Source organism: Hetaerina americana, unplaced genomic scaffold (genome assembly GCF_022747635.1).
Source record: "Hetaerina americana unplaced genomic scaffold, ioHetAmer1.1.p SCAF_8, whole genome shotgun sequence".
NCBI lineage: Eukaryota > Metazoa > Arthropoda > Insecta > Odonata > Calopterygidae > Hetaerina > Hetaerina americana.
This window is the reverse complement of record NW_027287427.1, coordinates 71,278,527-71,295,221: the sequence shown is the minus strand read 5'-3', so window position 1 is coordinate 71,295,221 and position 16,695 is coordinate 71,278,527. Positions and strand designations below refer to the sequence as shown.

The 16,695-nt window shown below is 33.2% G+C and overlaps 2 protein-coding genes across 8 annotated transcripts; one reads left to right on the top strand and one right to left on the bottom strand.

Annotated features, from left to right (window-relative positions):
* Positions 1-735: 735 nt before the first annotated feature.
* LOC139697648 (polyprenal reductase) lies at positions 736-6,106 on the bottom strand. 4 transcript variants are annotated; one of them, XM_071596440.1, is made up of 6 exons: positions 5,812-6,106; positions 5,597-5,745; positions 5,305-5,502; positions 5,109-5,231; positions 4,863-5,026; positions 736-1,600 (listed from the first exon to the last, which is right to left on the bottom strand). In XM_071596440.1, exons 1-6 carry the CDS (start codon positions 6,003-6,005, stop codon positions 1,535-1,537), a joined length of 894 nt encoding a protein of 297 aa, XP_071452541.1. In that variant the 5' UTR covers positions 6,006-6,106; the 3' UTR covers positions 736-1,534. The 4 variants fall into 4 exon arrangements, with proteins under 4 accessions (XP_071452541.1, XP_071452539.1, XP_071452540.1 ...); XM_071596438.1 differs by lacking the exon at positions 736-1,600 and adding an exon at positions 4,415-4,587; XM_071596439.1 differs by lacking the exon at positions 736-1,600 and adding an exon at positions 4,415-4,566.
* Positions 6,107-6,175: 69 nt separating this feature from the next.
* On the top strand, positions 6,176-14,323 carry LOC139697649 (tetraspanin-3-like). 4 transcript variants are annotated; one of them, XM_071596445.1, is made up of 6 exons: positions 6,176-6,252; positions 8,062-8,253; positions 8,492-8,619; positions 10,453-10,536; positions 11,283-11,417; positions 13,084-13,581. In XM_071596445.1, exons 2-6 carry the CDS (start codon positions 8,238-8,240, stop codon positions 13,210-13,212), a joined length of 492 nt encoding a protein of 163 aa, XP_071452546.1. In that variant the 5' UTR covers positions 6,176-6,252; positions 8,062-8,237; the 3' UTR covers positions 13,213-13,581. The 4 variants fall into 4 exon arrangements, with proteins under 4 accessions (XP_071452546.1, XP_071452544.1, XP_071452543.1 ...); XM_071596443.1 differs by lacking the exon at positions 13,084-13,581 and adding an exon at positions 14,200-14,323 and having other exon boundaries at positions 6,182-6,252; positions 8,449-8,619; XM_071596442.1 differs by having other exon boundaries at positions 6,182-6,252; positions 8,449-8,619.
* Positions 14,324-16,695: the final 2,372 nt, after the last annotated feature.

The window sequence follows — 16,695 nt, the reverse complement described above, 5'->3', positions numbered from 1 at the left end:
TTTATGTTGTCTTGTGACCGAGTCTTCTCTCCTTTGATTGCTTCGGCAGTAAGTAGGGGGCAATTTCTTCATTCCTTTTGGAGTTGTGAACTCCCTTTATGCTGAATTGGGCGTAATGATTTAAAACTGAAATAATTGGAGAATTTTTACCCTTCACCAAAGAGATCAATGTACAGAGATTTCAGTGTAAAATCATTAGTCTTGACTGGGATCCTGGTCAAGGTGAATTTTACTCTTAGAAACTTATGCATAATCGTGAATGACAGACATATTGTCGCAGCATATCCCTCAGTGCTTTAAAGATGTTAGAAATGCAGTCTGATATTTAATTGTTAAAGGGATATGCTTGTTCCTTCTGAATTTGCATTTTATACTCTTCAGATAATATATAACAATAGGGATCTTCACTAAATACAAGGGCTGTCCAGAAAGTAACTGATGTTTTGAAATAAAATATGAACCTAGTGGCAAGACAAAGTTTTATAATATACATTTGAAAGCAACATTCTTCAACAATGTTTTTACGGTCTTCAGTCAAATTCATAGTGATAAACACATTTTTCAATCCCATCTTTGGAGAAATCTGCATCCTTACATTTTGACCACTTGTTAACCCTTTGCACTCGGGTGCTTTTTTCTCGATTGCCTTAGTCTACTTGGGATTCAATTTTTTAAATACCCCAAATTAGCTAAGCGTGGCACTAGAATGAAAAACTGGAGTTTCTTTTCATACAAACTTATTTATTTGGATTTTTTGACATAATTATTGATAAACTATAATTTTTCATGGCATGATATATTTGGAAGCATTCACCAACATGAAGACCTGGTTTACATTCGCATGCCTCACAGATATATATCGTCTCTCTTCTTCCTCCTTTGATTTTTTGGTCAGAGCAAACCGCACAATCTTTGTTTTTTGTTAGGGTGAGGTGTGATTATATGGAGTTTTCCATCTAAACGTTGATCTATGCTTGTGGATGGTAATCTAACCCTGGAAGTATGTGTTCCATCTCGGAATTCTCCAACGAGATCGTGTACTAGTTTCCTAACATTTCATTTCAAGACTCACTTTAGTCACTATTATATTTGATAATAAATTCGTCAGTTTCGATGTAAAATTCTTCGTCTCCGCTTTCTAATTCTTTGGTATACTTATCAATCGTGATGAGGGGAAAATCGTTCAGTATGAGTAACTACTTGCTGGCAAAGCATTCGTCCAACTAAAGAGAAAGCATCTGTTGTAAGAGAACCCTCTGTCATTGGGGAAAAACACCTGCGTTATGCTTCTAGAAATGTAAGTAAACCTCGGAGACTAAGATGAGGAAGGTTTATTTACCACAGGAGGATGATGCAACCTCAAGAAAGCACGACAAAGGAAAAGTGCTAGGGTTTGTGTTACTATGAATCAATGACTCATGTCTTGGCCACTCCTCAAACGATGATGCAACCTCAAAAAAGGTAGACTCCAGGAAAAGGCCTCAGGTTCGTGTTTTACTATGAATATAATAGATCATATCTTGGGCCCTCCTACTCAAGATTCCTTACTATGCAATTGATAGAAAAAGAGCAGGCAGAATGTTTGATGAGACAGCGGACACTAGGAAGAGAAGGAAAATAAACTAGAGTAAATAAATAGATAATTCACTATTAATAAATGAACTAGAATAAACGAGTCCAAACTAGAAAGCAATGAACTGAGGATCAGCTGACTGAGGTAACTTTACATTCTGGTGATCTTTTTTTCAGACACCGATAATCTCTGAAAGACATTGCCTTACATTTAGCTGACTTCCAAGTAATGAAAGGCAAACAATGCAAATGAAAAAGAACTTATAACACAGTAAATAGATTACAACGAACATCTGCGTAGGTGGTGGCATCCTTTGGGAGACGGCATTTATGTCGACGATGACATCATGGGTCAATACTATTCATTTATAAAACAAGCCATGCTATTAATTAAGCTTTAACTTTCCTTTCATGCAGATGACCACAAGAAAAGTTATTGGAAAAATAGACAAAAATCCCAATTCCCCTCGTGGTGAAACTCCATGTCGAGTGTGGCTCGACATACGAGCTGCTGCCGTTGCTAACCACGTCGAGTCACACTCGACATCCGAGTGCAAAAGGTTAACACTAGCTTGTACTTAGACGTAACTATCAAAGTGCTGAGTACCAAGCCACATATATATCATGACGTAAATTACTTCCTGGTCAGTGCTTTTACATTCAAAAGATTTCCCTCGAATATATTAAGTCTAATCACCGTGCCAAATTTACATAAATGCTACTTCGTTGACATCCCAGACCGAAAAGGTAGAAATCCATCCTCCGCAATTTAGGCAGCTGTGGATGACGACAAATTTTAACACTGCATCCATGATTTTAGGGTAATTTTTTCTGGAAGCTACCTTGTGCTACCCAACAATCAAATTATTAATCAATAATATTGTCAAATGCAGCCTTAAGAGAGATTTTATAAGGAATTATGCAGAGAAAATTATTAATTTGTAAACCAATCTTAGTTTTTGAATGAAGAAAATTTGGTCTTGGAATATTCTACAGGCCTATCAAAGTGACTATGTGACATACATTAAACTATACCCTAGAATTTTGCAGGGTTCTTCAGGAGTATTTCATCAATTTTATATGGGCAAGGATAGTAATTTCCTTTGATATAGTCAATTAGTTTATGGAGTTGTGTTATTTCCAAAAATGAGAATAATTGATGAATTTATGCAGGAGCTTGGAGGAATTGCTGATTCAATCAAGGTTGAAGGTATTAAGGATTAGTGTTTGTTTACGACTTAATATTAGCCAACAATATAATTGGTCCCGTTCCCAAGTTAATCATTGAGCATTAATGTTTACATGAATCAAAGTATGCTTAGCACTAACTCATAATTTGTTTATTAATATAAGAAACCTTTCAGATTGCACTTGTTATTTCATATCAATAATACACTAACTCCAAGTGGCATATTCCTGTACTTATGTCTTCTGAATTATGCTCGCATACATCCATTGTTTTTGATTGGTCTCATTTTTTTCTTTATGTATTTAAAAGTAGACTGGCTGAATATATATTCCATCAATTTTAGTGAAAGCTAGCTAGTTGCTTTGTTTGCATAACTTTTCTACTAATGTTGATCTCTTGGTGATGTTTTGTCTTGCCAAACACGATAAAAATTTGCTAAAACTACATCTTTCAGCTGTGGTAGATTGTTACAACTCTTCACATGACTAACATATGGGTGTATATACATATCATTGCCTCACGCGTACTGTTGGCTGGCAGGACATCGCATTGTACATGCTTGATTTTTGAGGGCATTAAGGGTGAATTTTTGAAAAAAATTGCCCTCATAACTTACAGATTTTCTTTCTCAGTAATAACCTCTCAAGGGCAGCAAATATCCATATCATCTGTCTAACCATCGAATTACCAAATGTCGGAAAAGAGAAATTTTCTAATGTGACCAACTAGAATGAAGTAGCCAGGTAATCAATTCTAGGCTCTGGAATATTCATTTGCTCCCCATCCACCATTAATTTCATAAATCAGGATCTTCTGTTGTCCAATATTCATTGCCATTATTGGTTTTTCATTCTATTTCCACTATTCAGCACCAGATGCAAAAATAAATGATATGAACAATTACTATGGACTACAACCTTGTGCATTCTGATGAGCCCTAGAGCTGTACTGGCAGGAGGAATGATATTTCTTCCTGGTAGCATCACCTGAGACGGATAGGTAATCTTTGTAGCATCTGTTCCTCAGTGAGGCAGCTGCTCAGGCATCCAACCACGATGGGGTGGCTATTGAGTGATTGTTTTATGTCCAAAAAACTTGAGAAGGCAAATGGAAACCACCGCAAACATTAATCCCAATACTTTATGGATTGATATATTCTAATGAAAATTAGATCTAGTAAGTACAGGACTTTGCTTAATTAGAGTGTTATGCCTGGCAGCAGGAGAGGTAGGGCTTCACTGGTTGTTGTATCACTAAATCCTAGCAAAGCGAGAGCAGCACAGAAGATACAGAAAAGGGACAAATTAGTAAACTTTCAGTAAGAAGAATTTGACTGAATAGGAACTTGTTAGGACAAGAATGAGGACAGGAAAATTATAAGGTCTTCCCCCGCCCAAGCAAACATTTTTCAAATAGACTATAAGATTAAGAGAATGGTTGGTTTTTACTTGATCGCTTAAATAATATCCTAATTTATTGCAGGCAGTGTGTGCTTGCCATGCTGGAATGAATACCATGCTTATCATTAACCTTATGATATACGAGAAAAATGAACATATATACCATGAAAAAACTCATTATTTTTAATCTAGCACCACATTTAGTTTTCTGACCTCAAAGTAACTACGTTGTACTATGTTCAAAATAATGGACTACACAGATTATCTAATCTTTATTTTTTAAACATGTTAAACTACATTAATCCAGAAAGCTTAAAATACATATGGTATTAGTGCTTTCCTCACTTTAGGATAGCCGGGAAAGTTATTCTGATACCATTTATGGTTCATCCATGCCACCGCACACTGTAAACACAATGAAATAATCTAATACAATACATAAAGTTAAAGTACAAACTGAAGGAAGAGGGGGATGATTCTGGTAAAATATGAATCTGAGACTAAGCAAGAAGGCCACAAAAGCTTTAAAATAGTCGAAAAATTAGGTGAAATCTTCGGGAAATTAATAAGACTGTACCAGATAAATAACCCACTTTCAAATGAGAGAAAATGGCAACAATTTGGCTTCCAATACGCAAAATATATTTTTTTTTAGTTTTGTAATGAACATCAAAAACAAGCTCATAAGATAATTTTTTTACCTGGTTGGTCAGCACCCAAGTAAATATAAACCACCATGTCTGGTTGCTTCGCAATATATATGTCAGAGCCATGTACATAATAATTTCAGCCACTAAATGTGGTGAAGATAAAACTTCAAATAACCTCCCAGTGGGAATCGAATGTTTATATGTACGAACAGCACCTGGTGAAATGTAATGTAAACAAGGTACATGAATGGCAAATATATTGGATTTAAAGATTCATTAATTGCCAGATAACATTACCAGTCTTATTTTTCCTTAAACTGGCCAAAATAATGGAACATTTTAGCTGTTCAAAGGACGCCAAGCCGAATATAAAAACAACACAGCACTCTGCAAAAGTTAACTCATTCCAAGAGAAACTACCTGAATTCCAGAAGAAGATATGAATTAACATGAAACCAAGTCTAGGATACTGAAAAATTCTTACTCAACTTACATTCAGCGCCATGTGAAAACCCTGGGGCTTCTGCCAGGATAGCGACGGCAGAGCCTATGTAATGTACAATGCCACAGACGTAATGAACGATGTTGATATTTGATTGCGAAAATACACTGATGAAATGAGTTTCCCAAAGACGGGCAATGCAATGGACAAATAACAGAGATATGCCCACAACAGAGCCAACTGCAGAACCTATTAGTGCAAAAATTTGAGTAAAATTTACTTGCTAACAAATGACACGTAAATGAATATTGCCAAAATGTCTTCTTGAAGGGTCTAACTCAACCTGAAGGTATCCTTTTTTTCGAGTCAACTACGTCCAAAAACGAAAGAAGCAGAGCCGGTGGTTTCCGTCCAAAGAGGCAACCATTTATCATGATTACCATGGTCATGCCAGTGCAGATTGTACCAACAATGTAGAAATGTCTGAACCAACTGAAAAGAGATATACGGTTATTATCAAAGAGTTAAAATATTCAACATTAAAACAACGCTTTTTACCTTTTAGGAACTACTATGATGAATTTTGATGGATTTTTAACAGCAAATTTCCCATATTTATACGTGTCAATTAGAAACCGCGGTAAATACTTTTCAAAGATAATAACAAAAATACTCGTGATGAAAACTCCTAATGTCATTAACCCAAAAGCTAGTTTCACTATGGACACGTTAAAATCAACAAAATAAGACATAATAAATGCGTATATTCAAACACATATTAAGGGCAACACATGTGAAAATAAAACCCATCTCGAACATCACAAGCCATTACTCGCGCTGTTTTATACTCTTGTTTACGCTCTGATAGTTCCGATTGCTCCAAGTAGGAGTGACGTCATACCAGATCAACATCCATTGGTCAGTAACGTAAACGGGAGAAATCCCGTTTACGAAATGAAAGAAGATTTTCGCACCTGCCATTGCAGTAGAGCGAATAAGGTAGGTTGAGAATGAATGATATTACTCCCAGGTTTAAAAAAAATCCATTTATTACAATATTCCAGCATTATCTTAAAGGTCTATGGAGTTAATTCACAGCCATATGCTTTGAAAAGTGTTTATTATTCGTTCAAAAGGTTCCAAGTGTTATAGGTGGCTCTGCTGAGTATTGTTTTTAAACAAATGAGGAATAGCGTAGGCGCTAAAATTAAAGGAATCGTTATATGATGGTATTATATATTCCCTCCTCCAAAGTTTTGATGTGACTCCCGTATACCGAAGTGATGTGAATTAAATTGTAATCATATAAAATGAAACAAAACAAGATATATATCCTCCGGTCATAGAACGTGATAGTCTGCCAAAATGAATAAATTAGGAAATTGCATTAGGATATTTTTAGTCATGTACAATGTTATAATATTGGTAAGTTGATGAGTTCTTTTATTAATGATTAATATCATATTAAAATTTCAATTTTCACGTGATCTGACACATGCAATAGATTAATAATGATAATATATTAATTTGTCCAGCAGACACAGTACAGTGTTGAGAATATATTACAGGTATATGGGACACGTTAATGGGATATATATCACATTATTCCCCTGTAGGTGTGTAGATACAGTGATGACAGTAAACTAATATACACTTCATTTTGACTCTAATGTTCATTTATGCTATAAGGGTTTGGAGAAGAATGGAGAAGGTGAAATGGGCGGAAAAGAAAACAAATGTGGAAGTACTTGGTATGGTGGGCGAAGAGAGGGGTTTGTCGGGAGAAATCCTACGGAGGCAGGAAAAGTGGATGAAGGGGGTATTGACTGGCAGCGGGATGTTGAAGACCGTAATTGAGGAGAGAACGTTAGGCAGGAAAGGGAAGGAACAGGATAGGGATGTTGGACGGGATGAAGGGAGGAAGAAAGTACTCAGAGCTGAAGAGGGACCTGATGTAGAGTAGAATGTAGTGTTTTACGAGGGGTCACAAATTATTTAATTAGTAATTATGTCCATCCAAAAACCTACCTTAACCGGTAGATTACCTAATAATAATAATGGCACTCATCAACCAAATATGCAAATAGAATTTTCTTGAATTTTGAACTTCTTGTCTCATTTTTTTTTCGTGGTAGGACGGATTGTTAAACAAATATGTGCTCATTGATGATGGCCCTTAAGCTACCATAGACAGGTTTGATATTTTCACATGTATATCTTTACATTTTCTGGTATTGTAACAGTGATGACTATTATTCATTACAAAGTCACTGTACAATCATTTTACAGTGTAATCCTTCTTGAAACAACCTTTTATTTATAATTATCTTTTTTAGGTTTTATTCTAAAATTAAATTTATTTTTTCATGTGTTGACTTAAGTAATACTGAAATGTTTTAATATGCATGAATTTTGTCTTGTTTTTTATTTGAAATTTTATGATGTGTCAGCCTACTGGATAGGAGTTGATATTTATCTAACATTTAGATAATATGTTTTTTTCTGGCTTAGTTTGGGTATAATTTTGTTTTTCTTGATCCACTATCTTTATAAATTAATAAAAATCTCATACCTCTTTTTGTTATTAGCAAGTATTCTAGGTGCCTTTTTGCACAATTACCCTAAGAGTTAGTTTATTGTGTCTGTATTTATTTATGTTTTTTCTTTCCCTTATAATTGGTATGTTTTAATCAACCAAAGTTAGCAAATTATCTTATTAAAGTAAATTCATATTAATGGACTAATTCTGTTTCTTCGTACAAGTTTGCGAGTGAAATGTAAATAACTAATATTGCTCATGACATTTAGTTGGCAGGAGTTGGGGCCTTGGCAGCAATCATATGGCTGATAATTAGCAGATCTTTTGTGGGAAAACTCATTGGTTTGCACATGTATGTAGGATTATTGTACCTGCTTTTGACGGCTTCTTGCTTGGCTGTGCTAATTTCTTTTCTTGGCTGGTTTGGGGCTTCTAATAGAGTAAAATGGATGCTTTATCTTGTGAGTAAATCAAATTTCTGTACTGTTTGTAGAGATGACATATACAGTTGAACTTCTATTGCAATAAAATGTTGTTGATAGTCATTATATTCCAGAGTTCCATTTACATTTTAATTTTATTGTGCATTGATTTTTTATGTATTCTTTGACTTGATAAATGTTTTAAATATTTTTTCATCCTCATTTCCTTTCCAGTATGGTGGAATATTGTCAGTAATATTTCTGATTGTGTTTGTAGCAAGTATGTTGGGACTCCTTATAAGAGAGCGGACTGCTAAAATGATTCAAAATACTTTATTATACACTATCAATTTATATACTAATAAGCCAATCATAAGACAAGCTTGGGATGAAATACAGCCTTATGTGAGTTATTTTCATCCTATCATATATGAGAAGATAATATTCAATTGTTCCCTGCCCAACTTTGTGGAAATTCATGTTTTTTAAATGAAGAATACAATGTATCTTTCCACTGTCCTTTATTTATGTACAACTAGTTTCAACGCTTAAGCATCATCATCAAGTACAAATAAATCAAGTCGTGGTCCATTTATATACCATTCATGAGGGAGAGGAGTGGTGGGTGAGAGAGGGGGGAGAAGGAAGGGAAAAAAATTATTAATTTGTACCTGATGATGACACTTGAGCGTTGAAACTAGTTGTGCATCAGTAAAGGAAAGTGGAAAGATACATTGTATTCTTCATTTAATAGACAAGAAGATAAGCATATAGCTACAATGTTTTTCTGCTGTTTTTTCAAATCAGAAATTGAACAACATTCGAGATTCACACATTATTAAATGTCGCCATTCTGCAGATAATGGGCTACTTTTTGGTCAATATGAGTGTCAGGTTCGACTTCAAATTATTCACATCATCTTCAATAAGGAATGCATGATTGTTCAGTTTTATTGTTAGCAGGCTACATTCATTTTGCAAAATTCAACGGAAAATAATGGTTGAATGAACTGAATTGTCAAAAGGAAGAAAAACTGAATGAACTTCCTTATTCTTTACATCGAATTTTGATTTTAATTAGAAGTTGTGATAACGTTCACAAAATTTCCTAAAATTCAGTTCTAGGTGAAAAGCAACTTCTTAGCAGCCTAATCCATTGTTAATGAATGTATCAGGGAATTGCCGGAAGGAACCATTGGCAAAATAAATTTGGATTTATTTATTTACCCTCTTCCTTTATTATTTATTCAGCCACATCAACCATAGGATGTCAATCAAAAACTGGTCTAAAAATACAAAATTCTGATATTGTTAATAATATAATTTAAAATTTGCCTGGAAAGAAGTTCTCCAAATTAAGTACGGTTTAATAATATAAGAGTATTGTTTATTCTCCATAAGCAAAGCATGGGCAGACAATGGATTGGGCACAGTCTCGTACGGCTAAATATAAAATTATTTGTGTTTCTTAAAATCTGTTTGATATGAATTTGTATTTTAATCCAAACTGTTCAACCTGCTCTAATTTTTTCCCTCCAATTTTAATGGCTAACTTTGCCTACCTCCTTCACAAAAACCTTATAACCATAACCATTGTTTCATTTATATTGATTGTCACTCCATTACTATTACACTGATTTCCTAAAGTGCCCAGCAATGATTGTTACCCCTAGGCTGACTGGCTAACTAAAACGTGATTATCCTCAAATATTACTGATTTTATGGATTCCCCACCACTTTCACTTCTCCCTTCAGCCCTTTCCATGCTTTTATTACCATTATCTCCTCATTTATAATTAATTAAAAGAAAAAATATATTGAGCATTTCTGTCTCAATCCACTGCCAAGCATTGCCCATCCTGACTCTCAGTCTGCCACCTGCACCCTAAGCAGTCTGCGGCAATAGCTGGTTAAGTATATAAATGATAAATCAAATATTAAGGGACAAATAGGGCCTAATCATCAATGCATTTTATTCATATGCAAGAAATTGTTATACTATAGTTCAACCGTATTTATCAGTCAGTATACAATATGTCCTAACTGATCCTTGATCATTTGATCTTTGATGGCCTTAACTGATCTGTGATCATTTCAAAATCTTCGATAAATTTTTTATGTTGCTTCCAATGGCTGATTTTAATTTTCAATCATGATTATGTGTGGTAAATGCATTTAAACACAATAGATGAAAACATTTGCGGAATTAATTTATTTTCAACTTTACAATCCTTTCAGTTTAAGTGCTGTGGAGTAAAGTCATATGAGGATTGGAATAAAAACATTCCTCAGAGTTGTTGCAGAATCATTAAATTTCAATTGGTAAGTTTTTGAACCGATTTCTCAATACATTACTCAACTTTAAAGTTTCCTATTTGGTCAAACTCTCCAAGGTAATATAGTTCAAATCTATAGTTCTCAGAATGAAAATATATCATAGGAGCCGAAATTTTACTTCTTTAGGTATGCACACAGGTGAGAGCAGAGATAATGTCGTACCTGGCATTATTTAAATTATACAATATGAAATGTAATGATTCTAGATAGACTGAATGGGAAAAAGGAAATTCTATGTATTGATGAAAATTTTTGATGATAAGTGGAAATTCTTAGGCCAAGACCCGATGTCTTGTGAAATGAAATAATACTTGAAAAAAGATTCATGTACCATAGTGAGAGCTTGCCAATAATATTAATGGAATATTAATCATAATCAGGCGCCAAGGATGAAAACCTAGAAATCCGTATGACAAAATAAAAATCAAATTTGCTTCACATGAAAACTGTAAAATATGTCTAATTGATAGGAGACAAATCCCTGGAATTATTTTGAGATATCCATTAGCATTACTTTTATATGGCAGAGATTGAATTGTTTTGCTGGCCATTATACTGTTTTCACTATAAAATTTCTAGATTCAATTCCTGGTTGATGAGAAATAACATGTGTTTGCAATTCCAATTTTTTTAATTTACACCAAATCCTTTGCTACATGCCTTTAAACCTAAACTTCTTATAGTAGCTGTAATGTTTATAATTCTGATTCCCATGTCCTTTTTTGTTCAAGGATCCACAGTGCAATGTGACTTCCTTTCCACCAACAGCAATTTATAAAGATGGTTGTTATGCACTAATGGTGCATTTTGTTTCTACACATCTCGTGTATATATGCATATTTGGTTTGGCTACTGGCTTCCTTGAGGTAGGAGCCCATAATACTAATATACTGTTATGAAAGAATGTTTTTTTAGATAATAAATGATACTGACAGCATGGGCTGTTGACCATTGTCCACTGGGGCCCATTGAGTTGGCTAGTTTTATTGTTAAAGCTGAAATGTGGGAATGAGCAAAAGCAGTTTTTGTTGATATGATCACAGGAACCCACCTTTAATATTATGGTAGACCATATGTTAGGAAGATCAAGTGTTAATGTGTTTTATGACTTTTTGTGGTTACTTGAAAAATTTTACATTTACTGTGGATATCAGTGTGCTTTCTATGTTATGCATATAATATTGTAAAAAATATTTTATGGTATTGTTTTTCTATAGCAAAACCACCTAAGAACAACTAAATAATATGCAGTGTATGAAACGCTTTTTCTGTAGGGAAACAAATGTATGACAAAATGTGTAGAATGCATTATATATTTATAATTTCTTTGGTAATTTTAGCTAGGAAATCGTAATTTGCCAATTACCTTTAGAGAGAACATGATAAACATACGAAAAAGCAGGTAGTGGGGCATAAGAAATTAGCAAAATAGGTATACAACATATATTATGAGCTGTTGTGACAGAGGTGAAAACAAACAATCTTCATTTCAAGTTTGAATGGATACACACGGAAAATACAGATTTAAATTGATATAGAGTAGAATCTTGTCTTATATTGCTTAAGTATCAGTGCTTTAATGACATTATTATTGAAAAAAAACTACTTACCATAATCCATGGAAAATATCTTATTCACTCTTATTAATTTTACATATAAAAATGCTTATATTTATAAAAAATAATTAGGTACCATCATACTTGTGTTCTAATGGACTTCTGAAGAGCCAAATGCAATGTGTGTCCCACAAATATGCAGAAGAAATCTTATTATAATTGCATTAATTTTAAAAGAGAAATTACAAACATCAATTCAGGAAACTTCATAACACTTTCTAAATGCCTAGTGGGTACAGTTGTAACCAATAATGGTCAAGGTATAGCTAACACAAAGTGATGATGGGTTAAAATAGTAGTTGCCTGCCTAAATAAGGACTAACATGAATGAGACACACTCATACTTGATCATTCCTTATTAACTGCACCAAGTTAACAATAATAAAACCATACTCAGTCAGGCTGCAGGTTGGTTTCATAGGAAAGGGTAGAACTTACCCATTACTGAGCCCAATGGAATATGAAATTCATACAAAAAAAGGCTAGGGGCCAACCAGCCTCTTTCTTTGTGCCATTTGTGGTTTGCTGGGAAGATCTGGTAGCAAATAATACAAGAAGTAATCAAACCCTTGCCCTCCAGTTCGTAGCCCACTATTCTATATAGTCTCCAGATTTATAAATATTTAGGAATGATAATTTAAAAATAATTCAAGGTGTAAACTCATGGAAATTAAGCCAGCAGATATCTCCATACATATACATGTAACATGCTATGATTTTTACATTCATACAAATTAAAATTGTTATCTCGTGTTATTTTGAGACCTCTTTTGCTTGATAACTCATTTGCCCTTAATTTAAAATTAAGTAAGTAGCATATTTTTGAGCATTGATGGTAAACTTTGTAGTTGTCCCTATTAAACAATTCTTTGGGGCATGAAATAATCCAAATTTGAAAAATAATTTTTTCTCTTAGGTATTGTGCGCTGCTTTATCCTTTGCTTTGGCCACTATCATTCTCCAAGCTGAGTATGAGGTAGAAAGAGATTCTTACAGAGATGAATTGAGGAATAAGAGGAAGCATGTACTCAACAACCCAGAATGAGAGTCTATTAGAAATCATTCTCCAGTATTATGAACCGAAAAACTTCTGGTTGTCTTATCCTTCTTGCCCTTTTGCCTTTGAATCTTACCCAAGATTTTACAAAACCTGAGATATAACTGAATTAGATTAATGCAATTTCAAGCCAGCATGTCAAAATGTATGAAAGAAAAAATCAATGAAACACATTTGTTGTGATTTTGCGAAGAGTGTAAATTTTATGTCCAGTATTCTTGCTAATGCATTGATATTGCCATTGTTTCCTTTGTGAAATTCTTGTTGTCGATACTAATTATGCTATTTTGTAATTGATCATTTTGTTAATCTTTTCACCACCTTAAATGATTTTATTCTGTGACTATCATCCTCATGTATTAGCACATTAATGATAAATTAAAGATGATTTTTCCTGAGTTTGTTAGATCTCTCTTTCTCATTTTATTATCTTGAATTGTAAAAAAAAGTCAACTAATATGTTAAATATTTTATGAGAAATGCTACTGTGGGGAATTTACATTGCACTTTTTTTTAATTTTTCCAGTCATAATATGGAAAAAGAATTAAGGGGAAAACCTCAATGATAGCAAAATGTACGGTTGTATTTAATTTCATTTATCCCCTATATTTCATGTAAAAACCAGTAATATGACTTTATCTATAATTCATTATCTGTGAACTACCACCCAAGATATAGTTTGTGAATATTTATTAAACTGCTGAAAATGATAATTATAGTTTAATTAAAAAATAATTAATGAGACATGAGTGTTTGGTGGCCTCTAAACAGCAAAGGAATGCTGATATTCATGAAACAGGTTAAGCTCTATCTTTTTCTTAAATTTGCATCAAAGAAGCTCATTTAATTCTAAACCAATTCAGCTACATACCTTAGCAGCATTATGAGGCTATTATATTTTTAAAATATTGTGATAACTATCAATTAAGTCTTACATTTAACAGAGATTTATACTGAGAAAATTTTTGTTTCAGTTAAAAACCCTCGACATAAAGGAACCTAGTAAATGTTTGCATGAAACTGTATGTTGGATAAATAAAATCAGCCTTTGAGGTAAGGGAGGGACAGTCAATATCTTAATGTATTGTTATACGTATATATTTCCTGCATAATATTTTGAACCTAGGAGATAAAGATGTTCAAAAAGTACTTGTTTCATGTGTCTCATTCTAAATCTTAAGCAAGGGTGAAGTTACAGTTATGCCTCTGAATCAGCAAGATTAAAGTTGGCATTGGCTGAAAGGATGAGATGAACTTTTGGACTTATGGATATAATTCTGCTAGTTTTAACAGAAGATATGCGACCTGTATCCAAATTTTTCTTCTGTTGCCATTGAGAAATGAATGAAACCTTTGGTAAGTCTTAGAAAATTCTTTTTTTTAATACACACACACACACACACACACATATATATATATATATATATATATATATATATATATATATATATATATATATATATATATATATATATATATATATATATATATATATATATATATATATATATATATATATATATATATATATATATATATATATATATATATATATATATATATATATATATATATATATATATATAATTAAGCTTCCAGGAACATGATGCATTTCTCAATTAATTTAAAATATACAATAATCAATTAAACTGAGGAAAAAAGTGCAATTAAATGGCCGGAAATAACTAGAATGTGCAATTTATTAGGATAGTTGATGAATATTTCTATATAAAATTGGGAATCATTAAGGACCATATTATTCTTAAAAAATTAGGTTGGTGTAATATGATTCAATGATTTTGTCTGAAGAATTTTTCAGGAAAAGTGTAAAATACTCACCTATTCTTAAAAGCTGTGAAAGGTATAAACCTCCTGAAGCCATAAGTATTGCTAATACTTTAGTTTCAGGATATTACTTAAATCGTTCTCATTTGCAATTGTACGATTATTTTAATAATAAAATTTCTCAATTAAACTTCTAATAAAGCCATGTAGCATTCATGCTCGACAACTGCTTTGCGTTGTGTTGTTACGCGACATTTCTATTATTAGTATGTGGCATTTGGATATGTGGAGTGTGGAATTTGAGTTTCAGGCAAAGGTTTTGTAGTTTGTCTGGTTCTGGTTTGGAGCCATTTAATTTGTAAAGACTTTTTTTGGTAAGAATGGACAACCATGCATCTAAAATACAATAGTTTCACAGTCCAGCTCAAAATACTCATAGATGGAGTTCACTGGATTAACAATTACATGTAATGTAAGAGCTAATCTGATGCAGATATAAATGGTGATTACAACCTGGTAGCTATTGATAGCCACCTGCATTTCAAGAAGATGAAGAAAATGACTCAGGGATTTAGATGAAACACAAAGTTACCGGAGGAAAAATAAGTGAGAGAAAAAGTTCATTTTGACCATCAAAAGGAAAATAGAAGAAATATCTGAGGCTAGCATGCAAGGAAATAAAGAATTTTATAACCAAAGTAGCATGTGTGCAACTCATGAGTAAGGTGGTGAAATATAAGTGTTCATGGATAATAGCTAAAATAAGAAAACTCATTGAAGCAAGAAGAAAATATAAGAATCCGAGAAATGAAATTGAGGAAATCCTTTATCAGGATTTGTGGAGCCAAGTCGTGCGAGAGTGTAAGGAAGCCAAGGAAGAGGGAGTAAACCGCTGCTAAGAAATAAAGGTCAACATTAAGAAGGGAAACAGTAAAGCAGGCCATAAAATGGTGGGGAAAAAGTTGGAGAAAGAAAAAACCACAACTTCTGAGATGTTAATGGAAAGATACTAGTAAAAGATGAAGACATTGAGAAGAAATGGAAGGAACACATTTAAATACTCTTCAATGGCCTGAATGACTTAAAAGTGACCCTCCTCCATTTTGGAATCAATTGAAGAAAATTTTATTTCAACACAAAATTAGTCTTGGAATTACTAAGTTTTTTGATTTCCTCCCATTTTAATTTATAACTTGGCCTCTCTCTTTCTGGAAACCCACATAAACTTTGTTTTGTTTGCATTTAATCTCATCCCATGCTTATCACACCAACTTTTCTATGCCCTCAACAATGCTTGGAGTCCCTGACTGACTGACAAACATGATCATCAGCAAATATAACTGATTTTATGAATTCTCCATTGACTTTCATTTCTGTGTCCAGTTCTTCCCATGCCTCTGTAACTATTTCCTCCACATATATGTCGAACATCAGAGGTGATTATGTACACTCCTGTCTCACTCATCTTTCTAAAACTACCTGTCTGGATTCTCCATCTGTCACTTACACTTGAGCAGTCTGAGACATGTACAGGTTGTGGATAAGCTTCCTATTCCTCCAATCTATTCCTATTTTCTGTGATACATTAATTAATTTCACCAAATTCTCTCAATCAAACACATTTTCCAAATCTGCAAAACAGAGAAATAAAAATATTGATTGTATTCTATATTCCTTTCTATCAG

What these genes read in the sequence shown, in the direction of transcription:
- LOC139697648 (XM_071596438.1), bottom strand. Translation starts at nt 6,005, where the DNA reads ATGTCTTATTTTGTTGATTTTAACGTGTCCATAGTGAAACTAGCTTTT. An exon ending in ATCATAGTAGTTCCTAAAAG is followed by an intron (nt 5,746 to 5,811) that starts GTAAAAAGCGTT and finishes ATCTCTTTTCAG; the next exon opens with TTGGTTCAGACATTTCTACA. An exon ending in CTTGGGTGCTGACCAACCAG is followed by an intron (nt 4,588 to 4,862) that starts GTAAAAAAATTA and finishes GTATTGTATTAG; the next exon opens with ATTATTTCATTGTGTTTACA.
- LOC139697649 (XM_071596442.1), top strand. Translation starts at nt 6,208, where the DNA reads ATGAAAGAAGATTTTCGCACCTGCCATTGCAGTAGAGCGAATAAG. An exon ending in ATTGCAGTAGAGCGAATAAG is followed by an intron (nt 6,253 to 8,061) that starts GTAGGTTGAGAA and finishes CATGACATTTAG; the next exon opens with TTGGCAGGAGTTGGGGCCTT. An exon ending in TAAAATGGATGCTTTATCTT is followed by an intron (nt 8,254 to 8,448) that starts GTGAGTAAATCA and finishes TTTCCTTTCCAG; the next exon opens with TATGGTGGAATATTGTCAGT.